At 41.8% G+C, this 14,175-nt stretch overlaps 1 protein-coding gene across 1 annotated transcript in view; it reads right to left on the reverse strand.

Moving 5' to 3' along the window:
- MED13L (mediator complex subunit 13-like) overlaps positions 1-14,175 on the reverse strand; it is a 173,535-nt gene that overhangs the window by 13,109 nt on the left and 146,251 nt on the right. Inside the window, 8 exon segments of the mRNA XM_009995682.1 lie at positions 97-320; positions 3,172-3,360; positions 5,938-6,157; positions 7,581-8,025; positions 9,765-9,957; positions 10,561-10,784; positions 12,417-12,596; positions 13,521-14,169. Coding sequence (XP_009993984.1) covers positions 97-320; positions 3,172-3,360; positions 5,938-6,157; positions 7,581-8,025; positions 9,765-9,957; positions 10,561-10,784; positions 12,417-12,596; positions 13,521-14,169 — 2,324 coding nt within the window.

The following is a 14,175-nucleotide window of genomic DNA, read 5'->3' on the forward strand; positions in this document are numbered from 1 at the left end:
CAGGAAACACAATCGGAAGGGACCTGCAAGAAGCTAATAACAGTGAGGGATGACGCCTATAGACCCAGATATCATGTAAGTAATAAAGGTTTCTACCTGTTTGGTAAATCAATATTAACTATGCAGGTTTCCAGCAATTCCCCATGAAGGTCAGTGCAGGATGCCAGAAGCCAACGCTGGTCATGAGACAAACAATACCCAACGAAGAGCACGTTGTATTTCTGACTGGCCTCTCCAAATGTTTCCCCCAGCTCTGTCTGTTTGTCTTTGATGGGTGCCAGGATGAAAGGAGGAGAGTACAGCTGGATTGGGCTGGGCCTCTGCAATGAAGGCAACACGATCATCACATATACCAAAAACTATTTAATGCAAGAAACTCAAAAAGGCAGCAAATGCAGAATAATGTGAGTTTGAAATAAATAAATTTGAGGCATTCATAGTCAAGAGATATTGGGGAAAAGGGTGGTTATAGATAAATCTGAAATACCTAGAGGTGCTCAAGAGTAATACAGACATAGGGGATATGAGGACTGGTGAGTGTTAGGTTAATGGTGGGACTTGTTGATGTTAAAGGTCTTTTCCAGCCAAGGTGATTCTGTGGTATCATTGCTGCTAATTAAAACTGATGCACTTCAGAACTTACCTAAGATTTCTCCAAACATACAGAGAGTATAAGGTAAGAAATAGTCTTTGGACAGGATGATACCTGTCCATCTCTGAGACAGGCAGGAGTTTAAACCTGTGATCCTGTTTATCCTTTTGCTAAAATTGATGGCATCTGCTCAACTCCCTTAATTCCCATTATGTAAAGAGCAACAGACAGGGTGACCAGATGTGAGGCAGAGGACTCCTTGTAGTGTTCAGACTTCATGTACAGTTTTTATCTGTGTAACTGACTCTACTGACATCAGGCATGATGTCAGAAATTCTTTAAGTCTTATAAGCTGGCAGGTTAATTTCAGAAATACTCCTGTTTTCAAAACAGAACTGAACTGATTCATCAGATCTGCTGAAGATGTGATAGTGCTTCTCTTGAAGAAACAAACTACCCTTCACCCCTCAGAAAACTAACCTCTAAAAGGTTGTAAGAAATCAAGGCTATTCAACACCACTTAATGATAAGCAGACACAAATTAGCATTGTAAATGATACATGTTCAGTCCTCCTGCAGAGCTTGACATGAAGATATTATTAAATCCATCTTTTATTTATGACCGGTCATAAAGTCACAGGAGACTGAGACTGGAAGGGACCTCTAATCATCTAGTCCCATGCTCTAACCTGGTTGATTAGACCAGGTTGCCCAGGACTCTTGAGTGTCTCAATCACTGGACATACAGAGATAGTGGAGAGATCATCTCGCACAGCAGGGCTGTTCAGCCTGCCTAGGCCACCACTTCCAGCTTTCAATCATCCCTACAGTAGAAATATTTTCTGGTTTTGTTTGTTTAAAGGTAATTTCTTTTATTTCAATTTGTTCCCACTGCCTTTTGTCCCACCACTGAGAAGAACCTGGCTCCACCTTCTTTACTCCCTGCCACCAGGTATTTATTATACACATTCATCAGAGCCCTCCTGTTCAGACAACGGCAGCTCTCGGCGTCTCCTCAGGTGTCAGATGCTCCCACCCCTTAACCTTGGTGGCCTTTTGCTGGATTTGCTCTGCAATGTCCATGTCTTTTGTACTGAGGAGCTCTGAAGCACACAGTACATTCCAGGTGAGGCTTCACCTGTGCTGAGGAGAGAACAATCCCTCCCCATGCTCCCTTGTTAGCCCCCTTGCCAAGGCAGCCCCATCTGCTGGTAGCTCTGCTGCAGGGGCACGTTGCTGGCTTGTCCAACAGGACCTCCAGGGCTGCTTCCCACATGGTCGGCCCAAAGCCCATCTTTGCTTTATACTCCTCTCTGAAGAGAAAAATGAGCCTGACCAGACATGCTCAATAACTTAAGAGATGGTATGGGCACTCTCCTAATTTTTTTCAGGCAGAGCTTGGAAGTCTGCAGTGCAAATCAATAGGAAATGCATGAAAAATGGGAAAAGCAGACACCTCAAATGAGCAGCTAAATGCAAGCTGCTCATCCAAACCTCTGCCCCTTTTTGGGTGTTTTTTGTTTCGTCCTGAAATTAAACATGAAATGCAAAGTGCATGTTAATCAGCTTAGAGGAATATTAAGTTATGGTGCTTTCTTAGAGACATTAAGGGGTATCTTATTTCTGCTGCTGTCACCACCTAGAAGTACAGCACCCTGGGAACCCTGCAGGAATATTAATTAAAGGGAGGGAGATGCTTGCAGGGGTCTTGCAAGTTTATTTCTCTTCCCCTTACACCTAAATAGCTTGAAGTGTGAGTGTTTTAACTTCCTGCAAAATCCACCCTGCTGAACAGAGACCTTTTGAGGGAAGCGTGAGGAGAGAACCTGAGGAAAAGATGCCCGGGGTGATGCTGCTTTTAGAAATGTTCAGTGAGAGCTTGTGGTTTTACATGAGTAATGAAATGTGCTGATAGGTTGGTTTTATAATGATTTTGAAACTAGGTTTTTAAACCTTAACAAGCATGTCTTTATCCCATGGTAAGTCTTTAAGTGTTTCCCTGGTCCATTAAATTTAAATAAAAACCAGTCATCGTTATCTTTCAAAGAATGGAAAACATTCATGGAAGGTGGGATGGATTATTCTTTTGAAATCCCTGAGATCTCAGAAACAGGGTTTGAATATTTACAGTTTAAAAAGCAGATGAAAGATAAGCCCACTGAAAAAGGGGGATTTCTCCATTACCTCAGGGAATTAATGTAATATCTGTAATTAGGCACATGAACTTATTTCATATATATGCATATATATATATATGTATCTAAATAAAGGTTGAACACAAACACTTCATTGTAGGAGTTCTATAGACTAAAACTACAGAATGTCTCAGAATCCCATGTAAAGGTATATACTTCCTCTTCTTTCACACTGAACTTTAAATTAAGCTTTTACTTCATGATTCAAAACCAGAAGCTTAAAATATTTGGAAAGCAAGTAATGTGACATTTTTCCTATTATTTCCTGTTTAGTATTTCCTGACCTTTTCCCTTTCTATGATTGCCTTGTATAGCTTGAAAAAATACTCCTAAAAAGTTGAAGTTACAGTTTCATAGCAGGCTTTTCCTGACACCAATACCAACCTCAGGATTTTTGAGGGTCATCTCAATGCTGGCAGCTGGCCCAAAGCCTGTGAGAGACTTGATGTGGATCTGGGTGGGCAGAGGCCTCCTGCACTGGCAGTACACGGAAAATGCCAGAGACTTCAAGTGCTGAATGTAGAAAACCTGCTCATCCTTCATTGTCTGCAGCATGTACTGGCAAGGCACAATCTAGAAAATTCATATAAACAATAAAACATGATTTAAAGTCTTCAAAGAGCTGTTCATTAATATCAAACCAGAGTCACACAGTCATTAGGCAGTTAATAATGCTGTGCCTGTGGTACTGAATTATGGGCACGAGTGTCTGTAGCCTCCTGTCAGGGCTGCTTGCCCTTCTGCAGGAGTGGCTACACCATCCAGCCACTGCATTCCCTGACACAAAGCTGCTGTTCCCATTACAGTGATATATTTAAGGCTGTAAAATCTCTCAGAAAGCCAAGACTCCTTGTGTCCAATATAACAGAAGAGTTCTCTTGCATGGCAACACCAGCTGACCAGTACCACAGCACATCTCTAGGAGCTGGCACTGGGAATTCTACAGTAATTTTGCTTTCTGAGTTATAATCATTGAATGAGAAACCCACTTTTTAAAATTAAACTTTAAAAATTCTCAGTCCAAAACCAAACAACCATATTCAAACATCTCTATTTTTTTTAAAAACAGTTTTTCTGATCAACATTTTTGTTTGCAGGTCAACTTTACTAAGAAATCTCTGAATTCCAAATTTCAAGTTTAGGCAGGTTTGGTTCCACAGTCTGTGGTCAGAATTGGGATTTGTATGCTGGTCATGTGGGAATGAACAGCTGGGTGTCAGTCTTAGAGGAGACTGTAGAGAGCAGGATTAAAATTCTATTACAATGACTTATGTGGTTGCTTCTCCTTTTCACGTAAGTGAACAGTGGAACCTCAACAATCTTATGCTGCTGTTCATTTGCATTTGTTTCAGAAAGTTCTGTGAAGCCAGATAGTTAAACTCATATGTTCAACCATCAAGAAACAAACTACAGTAAAACTAGCTGTGGAGGTTTGAGTTTGGGAGTTAAGACTCATCCGAACAATAAGAATAGGAAGGAGAAACATTCCTTGAGAAGGTAACAGAGCACAAAAAAATATCTTTTAAGTTCACATGCTTTTTAAAGTAAGAATAAAATCCCTGTAAACTCACTTTTTAAAAATAAATGTACTGCTGAGAAATATGGTCCTACACATGTGTCTTTTCTTTGCAACAGCAAGATCTTTGGAGCAGAAACAATCAATACAAAATGTTTACGTTGCATCTAACACTATGAGACCCAAGCACATGCTTTTAACAAAAATTTTTAGTCATAATAAAACTTAGGTAATAAAGCCTTTATGACTCTGGTTCTTGTCTGAATCACTGGAACTCTGGTAGCATTTTCTACTTACTAAATATGCCTGTGTGATTTTAAAAGAAAACTTTTTATCCAAGAATTTCAGGAGCTGGGCTTTTCCATTCCATATGAGTTGTAATGAATCTGTAAACGTTTGGGTTTGATTTGTTTTGAAATACCCCATATTTGTGTATACTATGGTACAGCTGTGGGAATTATCGTGCTGGTAACTATATCCTGTTACCCTTTACTTAGAGAAAATTGTCTTCTGTTTTGACTTATGCTGGCAAAATGCCACATGTTTTGAGAAACAAGGGGTAAGTGCCCAGAAAATAAACAGCACTTAGGAAGAATTTGTAAACTCATTAGTTGTCTTATACAGACTAAGAAACAATTTCAAGACACTGTTTACATGTTCTTGTATTTCAGACATGGCAATATCAATGGTTATTTTATTTTTATTATCTTCAGGTCTGAATCAATTTAATAGCCTTCAGCCTTCCACAGTATGAAGTTATTAATTTGATTTTCAGTTCATCCCCAAGCCTAAAACATTTGAGTGACAGTTTCCCCCATCTTTTCAGGGAATTGGGAGGTCAAGATGACCAAAAATGACAAATGTCTTCCTTGCCAATTTGAGACACTAGAAGAAATTCTAATTATTTTCTTTTTTTTTCTAATAATTTAAAATAAAATAACTTTAAGCAAAGTTGAGCATACATGAATTCAGAAGTCATTCACATGCTAGTGCTTGCATGTTTTCACATGTGCATGCACAGGCTGTAAATCTCTGGCCTCCCCTTCTCCCCCCTCGTTTCTTCAGGCTCTGTGGGAGCAGAGCAGGGATGGCAACGTGCATGCAGGCTGGGCAACAGGCCAAGCTCTGCTTCTGACTATACAAATTCAATTCTTAGGAAATTCCATAGTAAGTAACTATTATTATATGCCAAGTTACATGGTAAATTATTTTTAAGAAGCAGATAATAACAATACAATAGTTAAATTATGCATTAAATGTCTGGTTTCACTTACTGCTTCTGGATTAAAAAGTATAAATCAGAGCAAATATGAAAAGCAAACAACCCAACATGGAAAGTAATCCAAGGAGCAACTGGATGGTTTTGGCAGTGGAAACCCACATTGCAACTTAAATAATTGAAATCCCTTTTCAGGAAGCATCTAGTGTTTAGGCTTGCTAGAACCATGCAACAGATTTGATGCAGGATACCATGGCTCCCTTCAATTGATTTCTGAAACAAAATAATTTGCAAATGTTACCGAAATTTGATATGATATCTTCTGTTTTGAATTTTTCAGGATAGCATATGTACCAAGTGTACAGTGTGACAGAATGACCCTCCAGTGTGAGGGTACAGAGGAAGGCAGAGTTACCTGGAGAATGAAAGAATTCCTCATATTCTCAGGCAAGTTATCCAGCATTTCTGTGTAGCATCTCATCAAACTTAGGAGCCAGAAGTTGGTGGAGGCAGATTCCTCCTCTGCAGTGTAGGTGAAAGGGTCCACCATGTAGATGACAACAGCTGGAGGGTAGGCGTTGCTGTCGGCAGAGTCAGGCTCGGTGGGAATCCCTATTCTCTCCCTCTCTGTAACACTACAGACAGGAGGGTTGTTAACATTCAAAAGCAAGTTACAGCTGTTAATTACTGTTCTCCTGTAAAGGTGTGCAAGGCTGAAGCAGAGGAGGAAAAATGGGCGTACTAAATGATTCTCATGGTCAGAAGCAAAACTAAGATGACAACAACGATTAAGGAGAGAGGACCTTTAGTCACAGCAGTTCTTAATACCTGCTACTAATTATGCATTAAAGATACCTACCATAAAGTCTAACATAATGTCATTTAAGGCAATCACAACAGATTGTGTGTGAACAATATGGAAAAGCTGGCTAACATGAGCTCTGGGTTCTCCATTTCTGTATGTACATGACTGGGCTTGGGTGCTGTTCAAGGTTTTCTTTTGGGAGAAGTGGAAGGGGGACAGAAGGAGTTGAGAACGGCAGAAAAATGCCAAAATAATATTCATGGATGCTGAAGTCCTCTGTTTAGTTGCAGAAATGGTTCTACTGGAAGGAGGAACTGGACATATTTTACTTGGGAAAACTCCTCCCTGCATCAGCCATGAACAGGAGGCTCGACATCTGGAAGTGATACAAGCAGCTCAGGCTGCTGGGTCAGACACCACACTGCAGCTGATGGTGTTTTACAGAGATCCAGTAAGCAGATGTCTTAGGGATAACCCCAACTATAACAGGATGTGGGCTTTTCACTTAAGATACAGGAACTCCATAACATAGAGCATGACTATTAGCAATATGCATTATGATGAGAGTAATGAAAACCACATTCACTCAGGAAGTTACTTACATAAGATGTTAAAAATCCTTTTCCTAATTTTCAAGTCTGATGGATGACTATTTATAATGAAGTCTTTAAAAAAGTTGTGTTGCTAAAATTTATTTTAGAGCAACAGCAATATAATCCTGATCTCACTGTAAACCTGCCTGCAATGCAATACTTGCAGTGCAAGCAGATCAGGAAGAAATCCCTGAATTGTGTTTTGCATCTGTTAACTTCACAGGTGTGTGATGGATCTGCCTGGGCTAAAGGGGCATTCAGGGCCACAGGAGATGTCCTGCAGTACCTGACACCCGTGAGACTGAGCCAGCAGATACAGCACAGAACCTGGGAGACACGTGCTTTTCCTGTCCTGCAAATGCACGGCAAGTGGGGTGTACTAAGGCATCCCCAACAGCACCACAACACCCATGTTCAACCAGCTGAGTCGAGCTTTATTTCTTGAGTTGAAGTAGTGGGGGTTTGTTTTTTCCACCTCCCCTTTATCAGTAACTACTACAAATAAAACTGGGCCCTACTCTATTTAGAGCTGGTCAGAGCACTGCATGTCAGAGGCTCTTTTCCTTCCAAGGATCTATACAAGGTTAAAGGTTGCATGAAAACAGGACAGCAGATTCAATTTGAGCACTTTGAGTCATTTGAGCATTTAAAGTAGCTTACCCTTCCTGTCCTTCTTGTTGCTGTTGTGGTAAGTTTTGACCCGATTCCGTGTCTCCTCCAGGAGCTGCACTTCCTTGTGAGCGCTCTGCTGTGTTTGCCCCAGTGCTGGTGCTTTGCCCTGACCCGATGTTCCCACTAAACCCTGGAGTAGAGGTACTGGCCATCTGGCTCACACCAGGTGTTGCAGAAGATGCTGACAGCTGTGGCACAGAGGATCCAGAGGATGAACTGCTTCCTGCAGGAAGGCTAGTGGTCCCACCACTGGGTGTGGAGCTCAGTGAGCTGCCCGTCGGTGCTGCCCCAGCAGCAGACAGACAGGTTGGATTGGAGGGTCCAGGTCCAGTGTTCCCAGGTACTGTTTGAGGCTGGCTCGCTGGTGCCGGGGTTTGGTACTTGGGTGGCAGCAAGAGGCTGCTGTCGAGCTGCAGAGTGGCTAAGTAAGGTGCTGCAGTGCATGTGGAGAGGAAAGGAGGTTACTGACAGTCTGTCAGATCAGGGAGCATCATTAACCATCAAGTCACACATTTTAGAGTATTCTAACAGTGTAAAAATGCAAAGTGAATATAATCTCCATTATAAATATTTACTTTGGAATCCATTCTGCAGGGTTTTGGGTCTAACTGATAGGAATGAAATCTCTCTAAGAACAGGGGTTCTTAGAGAAGAAGCAGGGGTTCTTTGCAGAGCTTTGTGAATACAAGTTGGTACTGACACATCGTTACCTCTGGCCAGATTGTGTTGTGATAAGAACTTTATACAGAGCTCAGCTCTGCCACCTGCTACAGGTTATCTTTGTTAGACTGAAAATCTACAACTCCTTTTTACCTGAGCTACAGCAATGGCAAACTTAATAGTTATTTCTGCTCCTCAGTATCAGAGAGCTATCACAGTGATTATTTTTAAGTAATAAATGAATAAAAAATAAGGTCTTCTGAGACAGATGAGTCTGCTTAACGTTCCTCAAAGGATGGGGACAGCATTCAGCAGTCTGTAGAACTGCCCAGCTAACTCTGATATGTTAGCTTCAACTTTTTTCCACAACTAGATCCCCAAAGCACACAGAATTAAGTGTTGTGACACCTTTTTCAGAGCAAAGGAAGTAGGTGCTTTCCAAGAAATCACTTAAAAGTTCATGTCTCTTTTTAAACAAACAAGCAAACAAAACATTGGCACGTCTCAGCTGAGAAATGCAACCTTCACCTGGCTGGTGCTTTATGACCACTGCCTGTCTTGCTGACCACCCCTGATCTCAGCAAATGTGTTTCCAGTAACGTTTTGGATGGGTCTGTGTCTTGTGCTAAGATCCCATTTTTAAGTCATAGACACAATATTTGTTATGTTGCTTCTGGACCCATTCTGGGATGGAACAACCATGTCTCTCCCCAGATGAAACCTGTTAAGATTCCAGACACTCATCGAGGCTCAGCCAGGACCAGTCTTCTAACACTACCCCAATAAACTTTACACTTTTCCACACTCAGCTTCCACACTCCTTCATGAAACAAGCACCCCTGATGTTATGTTAGAGAAGAACAAATATGGCAGGTTTCCATAAAAAATAATTTAAAAAAAAACAGCAACAAAACTATGCTTTTAAAATATATCACTGCTTCAGGATGGAAATAAGCCTACAGAAGGTCCAGGAGACCATGTCTTCATGGTAATGTGGTTCCAAGTATCCACACTCAGTATACTGAAGCTCTGGTCATCAAGGACACTCTTTTCACCTGTGCTAACTTGCTCTTCCTTTGCAGAGTTTTATTGAACTTGCCTTTTACATAAATTAATGTTATGCTTGAAGGCATTATGCATATCATTATGCCACACTGGGCTGATCACACGTATCGGTAGCACAAGAACCAGATCAATTCACACATTCAGTCTCATGTGCAACATCTTTTGAGACACAAACCACTTTATACCAAATTGACTTCTAGAATAAAAAGATAAGAATTGGCTTTTGAATCTCTGGTATGATCACCAGACTGATGAATGGCTACAAAACCTTCTGAAGTAGGCAAATTTAACATGAAATTGATTAAGAAATTAAGATAAAGCCTCATAATACTTCTTTTAAATCTTAGAACAGATCATGATCTGTACCTATGGAAAAAGCACCTTGTTTCCACCTCTTGCAAACACCCTCCAGGACACCTCCAGGAGGCCAACAAGTGCTGGACTTACCGAGGTGATGCCGGCAAACTTGGGCATAGAGTTTGAGCCTGGAATGATTGTCACACTCCTCGGTGCCCCAGGGCTGGGTGAACCATTCGCTCACCAGCTCATCCGTCAGCTTCTGTGCCACAGTCTTTCCCACCCGCATAATTCCATCTCGTAACACTTTGCAGATGGGTTTGTGCTGGCCAAGCCTACACATCTGGTGAGGAAAGAAGAAATGCTTGTAACCAGCCGCCAAGCACCTGCCTAAGTTATACAGCCTGGTTTGCAGAGTAAACCCTTATTACCAGCATACATCTGGTGGCTTTTTAATAAACATAAAACCAAAAGGCTACATTTATCTGTTGACCAGAACTGCACTTAGGGCAAAACTAAAAGTCATCTTGCCTATCCCTTGGTACAAAATGCACATGCTGAAAAAGGAGATGGTTTTATCTCCAGCCTGGTAATTACAGAAAACAGTTTTGTTAAATCTGCCCCTTGCTTTTTAGGTTTGGTTGGGCCTTCATGGTAGCAACTGTATGAATCCTAGTGTCATATCTGTAAATTAAGTGAATGCATGCTGGGTAGAGCAGATGGCAACAAATACCCCAGAATGTGCAGAGAATCACAGCATAACTCAATTAGATTGGATTCTTGGACTCTGGAAGTGCAGGAAGTACTCACAATGAAAAAAAAAATCCTTATTCAAATTACTTTTACTTGAAAAAAAAAAAATCCCACTGATTTCTCCCAATGAACATGCAATAGAGCAGAAATGACACTTAAGAAGAAATAATCCAGTGTGGTTCCTCTTTCCAACCTCATATACAGCACTCAAGTCCCTGAAGAAAGTTTTGGCTCCATCGAGCAAGGCCTCATTTTCTGGACACACCACGATGTAGGCGACATCCCGATGGCCCCCATAGGGGTCTAGCAACAGCCTCTCCCAGAAGGGCAAGGAGAATGGAGAGATTGTCAGGAAGTCCTTGTCATAACCCACAAGTAAAGTTGGGATGGGAAGAGGCTCAGGAGATTCCTCAGAGCCTTCAAAGAGAAAAAAAAAGAAAAAAAATGTTAAAATAGCTGGTGTAACTGCAACAGGTTCTCTGATGTACCAGGAAGTGGGTTCCTTTAAAGGAATATTTGGAATCCCCTAATTCCTTGCCACGCTGAGTCTCTCAGAAGTTTGACCATAGACTGGGAACCTCTAGAGACCGTATTGTGCCTGATAAACCCCAGCCCTCTTCCTTGGAAAATAATATTTAATAAAGGAGAAGAAAGATTTATATTGTACTTAAGAAATGTGATAAAATCAAAGTTCATTCAGCCCAAGAGAGGGAGCTGATCCAAGCAGCATTTAAACTTTCCTAGAAAGCTGTAATAAAACATCATTCAGTGCACCATAAATATGTCTTGCCCTTCCTGAGGCTTCATCTCATGGTTTTACTTTGTCATAACCATAATCACATCTCACAAGTTCCTATTCAATCAAAAGTAATAACAAGAATCCATAAAATCTGATTTTACAGTTATTCACCCACCTCCACCTGGTCATGCAAAATTACTAAGTAAAATGATTAGGCAAACTGATTCCCAGGTATGTAATACTAAGCAAAATTATCATAATGCTAAGAACTGCCTCCTGCTGCTCTCCATAGGAAGTGCTCTAGAGCACTTGCTGCCAGAGCTGAGAGGAACCATCCAGTGGAACATGGCACCTTCCAGACACTGTGCTCGTTAGAAGAAACACTGCAGAAAATTTCAAGCTAAAATGTACCCGAGTAGTTTCTGCAGAATATAATCCAACTTTATTAAACAGCCAACATTCAGTAGAAGTTGCTCAATCTGTATGGAAGGCCCTGCTATTTCATACATGGTGGGTTTGGTCTAATTCTCTACTACCAACTGGCAAATCCTAGCTTAAGAGTGACAAATGCTGGAAAAATCCTGAGATTAGAAGTGCTCCTCCTGAAGCACAACAGCTTTAGACAGGAGCTGCATTTACCACAAAGTGTTCAAGCCCCAAAGGAAAGCAGCAATATATCTAATACCAACAGAGAGAAAATAAAGCAGAGCACAGCTGAACTGCAGGGAAAAAAACCTAAGACTGCACTGGTTAAGAATGAAAAAAAAGGTAATTAAGTAAAAGAAGGTAATAGGTAAAAAAGGTAATAGGTATTTAAATGTCAGACTTTTTTTGCAAATGTGCAGGTACACATCTGGCCTGTGATTGTGACTTTTGAGAAGGGGATACTTAAACTGAAACTTCTTAGAGAGACTATGGGAAACCTTAGAACCAGCAAACCTCTTGGCAGAGCAAAGATACCCACTTAGTGCATTTGTATAGCTCAGAAATCCCCTCTTCCCCATGACTGGCACAATTTTAACAGCTTCCTCTGTTCCTGTTAGTTGTATTCCAGGTAGCTTCAGCACAAGTCAAAACACAGATTCAGGTAGGGAGTTTGATCCTCACCCTGCATTTTTCCACTCCAAATATTCATCAATCTGGAAGGTAAAACCTCCACGACATGATTCAAGCATGTGCTTTAAATGCCTTTTCAGGCATGTTAAAGCTATGTGAAGAGCCTGTTGGTTCTAACATTTCCAGAACAAAGTGCCCATTTCTGGAGAATTATGCTCCATTTCAGCTCTTGGCACACACAACAAGATACATACCATAGGTTCCCCGTCCTGCCATCTTATGGAATTGCTGCCAGGTGAGTGGTCCCTGCACATGCTGGATGTTCTCCCAGGTCCTTCCTGTTCGCTTCTTCTGGATGGCATCCTGGAGAAAGGGCTGTAGGGAGAGCAGCATGCGCACCACGTCCTGGGAGGAGAGCATGCTGATATCCAATACTGCAAGGGACACAGGAGCATCAGTCATTTTCAGTGATCAACAGGAAGCACTATTTTGAGGTGGCAACATTGCCTGGTTTAATGTTCTTCTGTATTGCTCTTCACAGTGTCCATAAAATGTGCACAACTCTAATTAGCCTGATGGCATTTAATATGCACTTTATGGAAACACTGCTGAAATAAAGCTGTCATCACAGTTCTTCTCACATACCTTTCAGTGTTAAGTTGTCCAGCTCAGTTCACAAGTCAGAACCTCTTCAGCACACAAACAGGTAATATTTGATTATAAAATAACTTCCTTTTTTTTTTTCCTTGGTGACAGTTTCATACAGAGCAATTCTTGATTGCTTATAACCTTCTCCAAAAAAAAGGGGCCATAATTCTGCCCTCCCCTCAATATGTTTTGCATCTCTTTTTCGGATTTGCAAACTTCCATAGATCATAGCATCATAGAATGGTTTGGGTTGGAAAGGACCTTAAAGATCCTCTAGATCCAATCCTTCTGCATGGGCAGGGACACCTCTCACCAGCCCAGGTTGCTCCAAGCCCCATCCAACCTGCCCTTCAACACTTCCAGGAATGGGGCAGCTACAGCCTCCCTGGGCAACCTCGGCCAGTGTCCCACAGTAACAAATTTTCTCCTAATATCCAACCTAAATCTCTCCACTTCCAGTTTTAATCCATTACCCCTTGTCTCTCTCATTACAGGTTGCTATACAGTTTAGACCACACAGTCTAAGGACAACTGGACCACTGGTACTTCAGTTGTCATTTATAAAGCTATCAGAAATCTACTTCTTTATAGAATATTTTTGTGCATATTATTTCCTACATAAAGATGAAGCAGCTCAGGATGGGAAAGTTTGAAACCAATTTATGGAGGAGACAAATTCAAAGGAAGAAAATATCTGTTCTGACCCATACCATTGCTGTGAGGCCAAGAATGCACAGTGGCACTTCTGACAAGGGCTTCATCCACTTTTCCACCAGTGGGGTTGTCCACATACTGCCTGCCCTGCTCAAGGGCATTGAAGCATTCAATCCAGGAGTCGTTGCTGTCAGCCTGCAGCCTGTCGTAGCTCCAGTTCATGCACGGGAGCGGCTGACGGTTGTTGGAGGACATGTAGTCCAAGCAGCTCAGCGATGTGAAAGGCTGCGTGTGCTGATTCTGGAGGAGGAGGAGGAGACTCATTGGAGGTTCTTGGGTCCTTCTAGCTCCCTCTCCCAGCTGAGAAATCAAGTTGCTTTGACAGATCATCAGTCGTCTTTCTGCAGCTTGGCCAATGTCCGAGGTCTTGCCAAAAATATCCAACTCGTCTTCAATGAAGAGCCCAGAGTTGTAACCCAGTTTGCGGTTCATGATGGCGCTGAAGCCGCAGGTGCAGCGGTACTGATCCTCGTTGGATGAATCCGGGATGTACAATCCCACGTCAGCACCCTTGATGTTCATGTTGCAGGCGCAGATACAGCAGCTGTCAAAGTTCCGGTCCTTGAAGATGTTCAGCACCGAGTCTGAGAGGATCAAGGTGACGTACAGGCTGTGGGCCTCGGGGATGGGCTGCACCGTGCCGGGCTCCAC

This window comes from Chaetura pelagica, unplaced genomic scaffold, assembly GCF_000747805.2.
Source record: "Chaetura pelagica isolate M959 unplaced genomic scaffold, ChaPel_1.0 scaffold254, whole genome shotgun sequence".
Classification (NCBI taxonomy): domain Eukaryota; kingdom Metazoa; phylum Chordata; class Aves; order Apodiformes; family Apodidae; genus Chaetura; species Chaetura pelagica.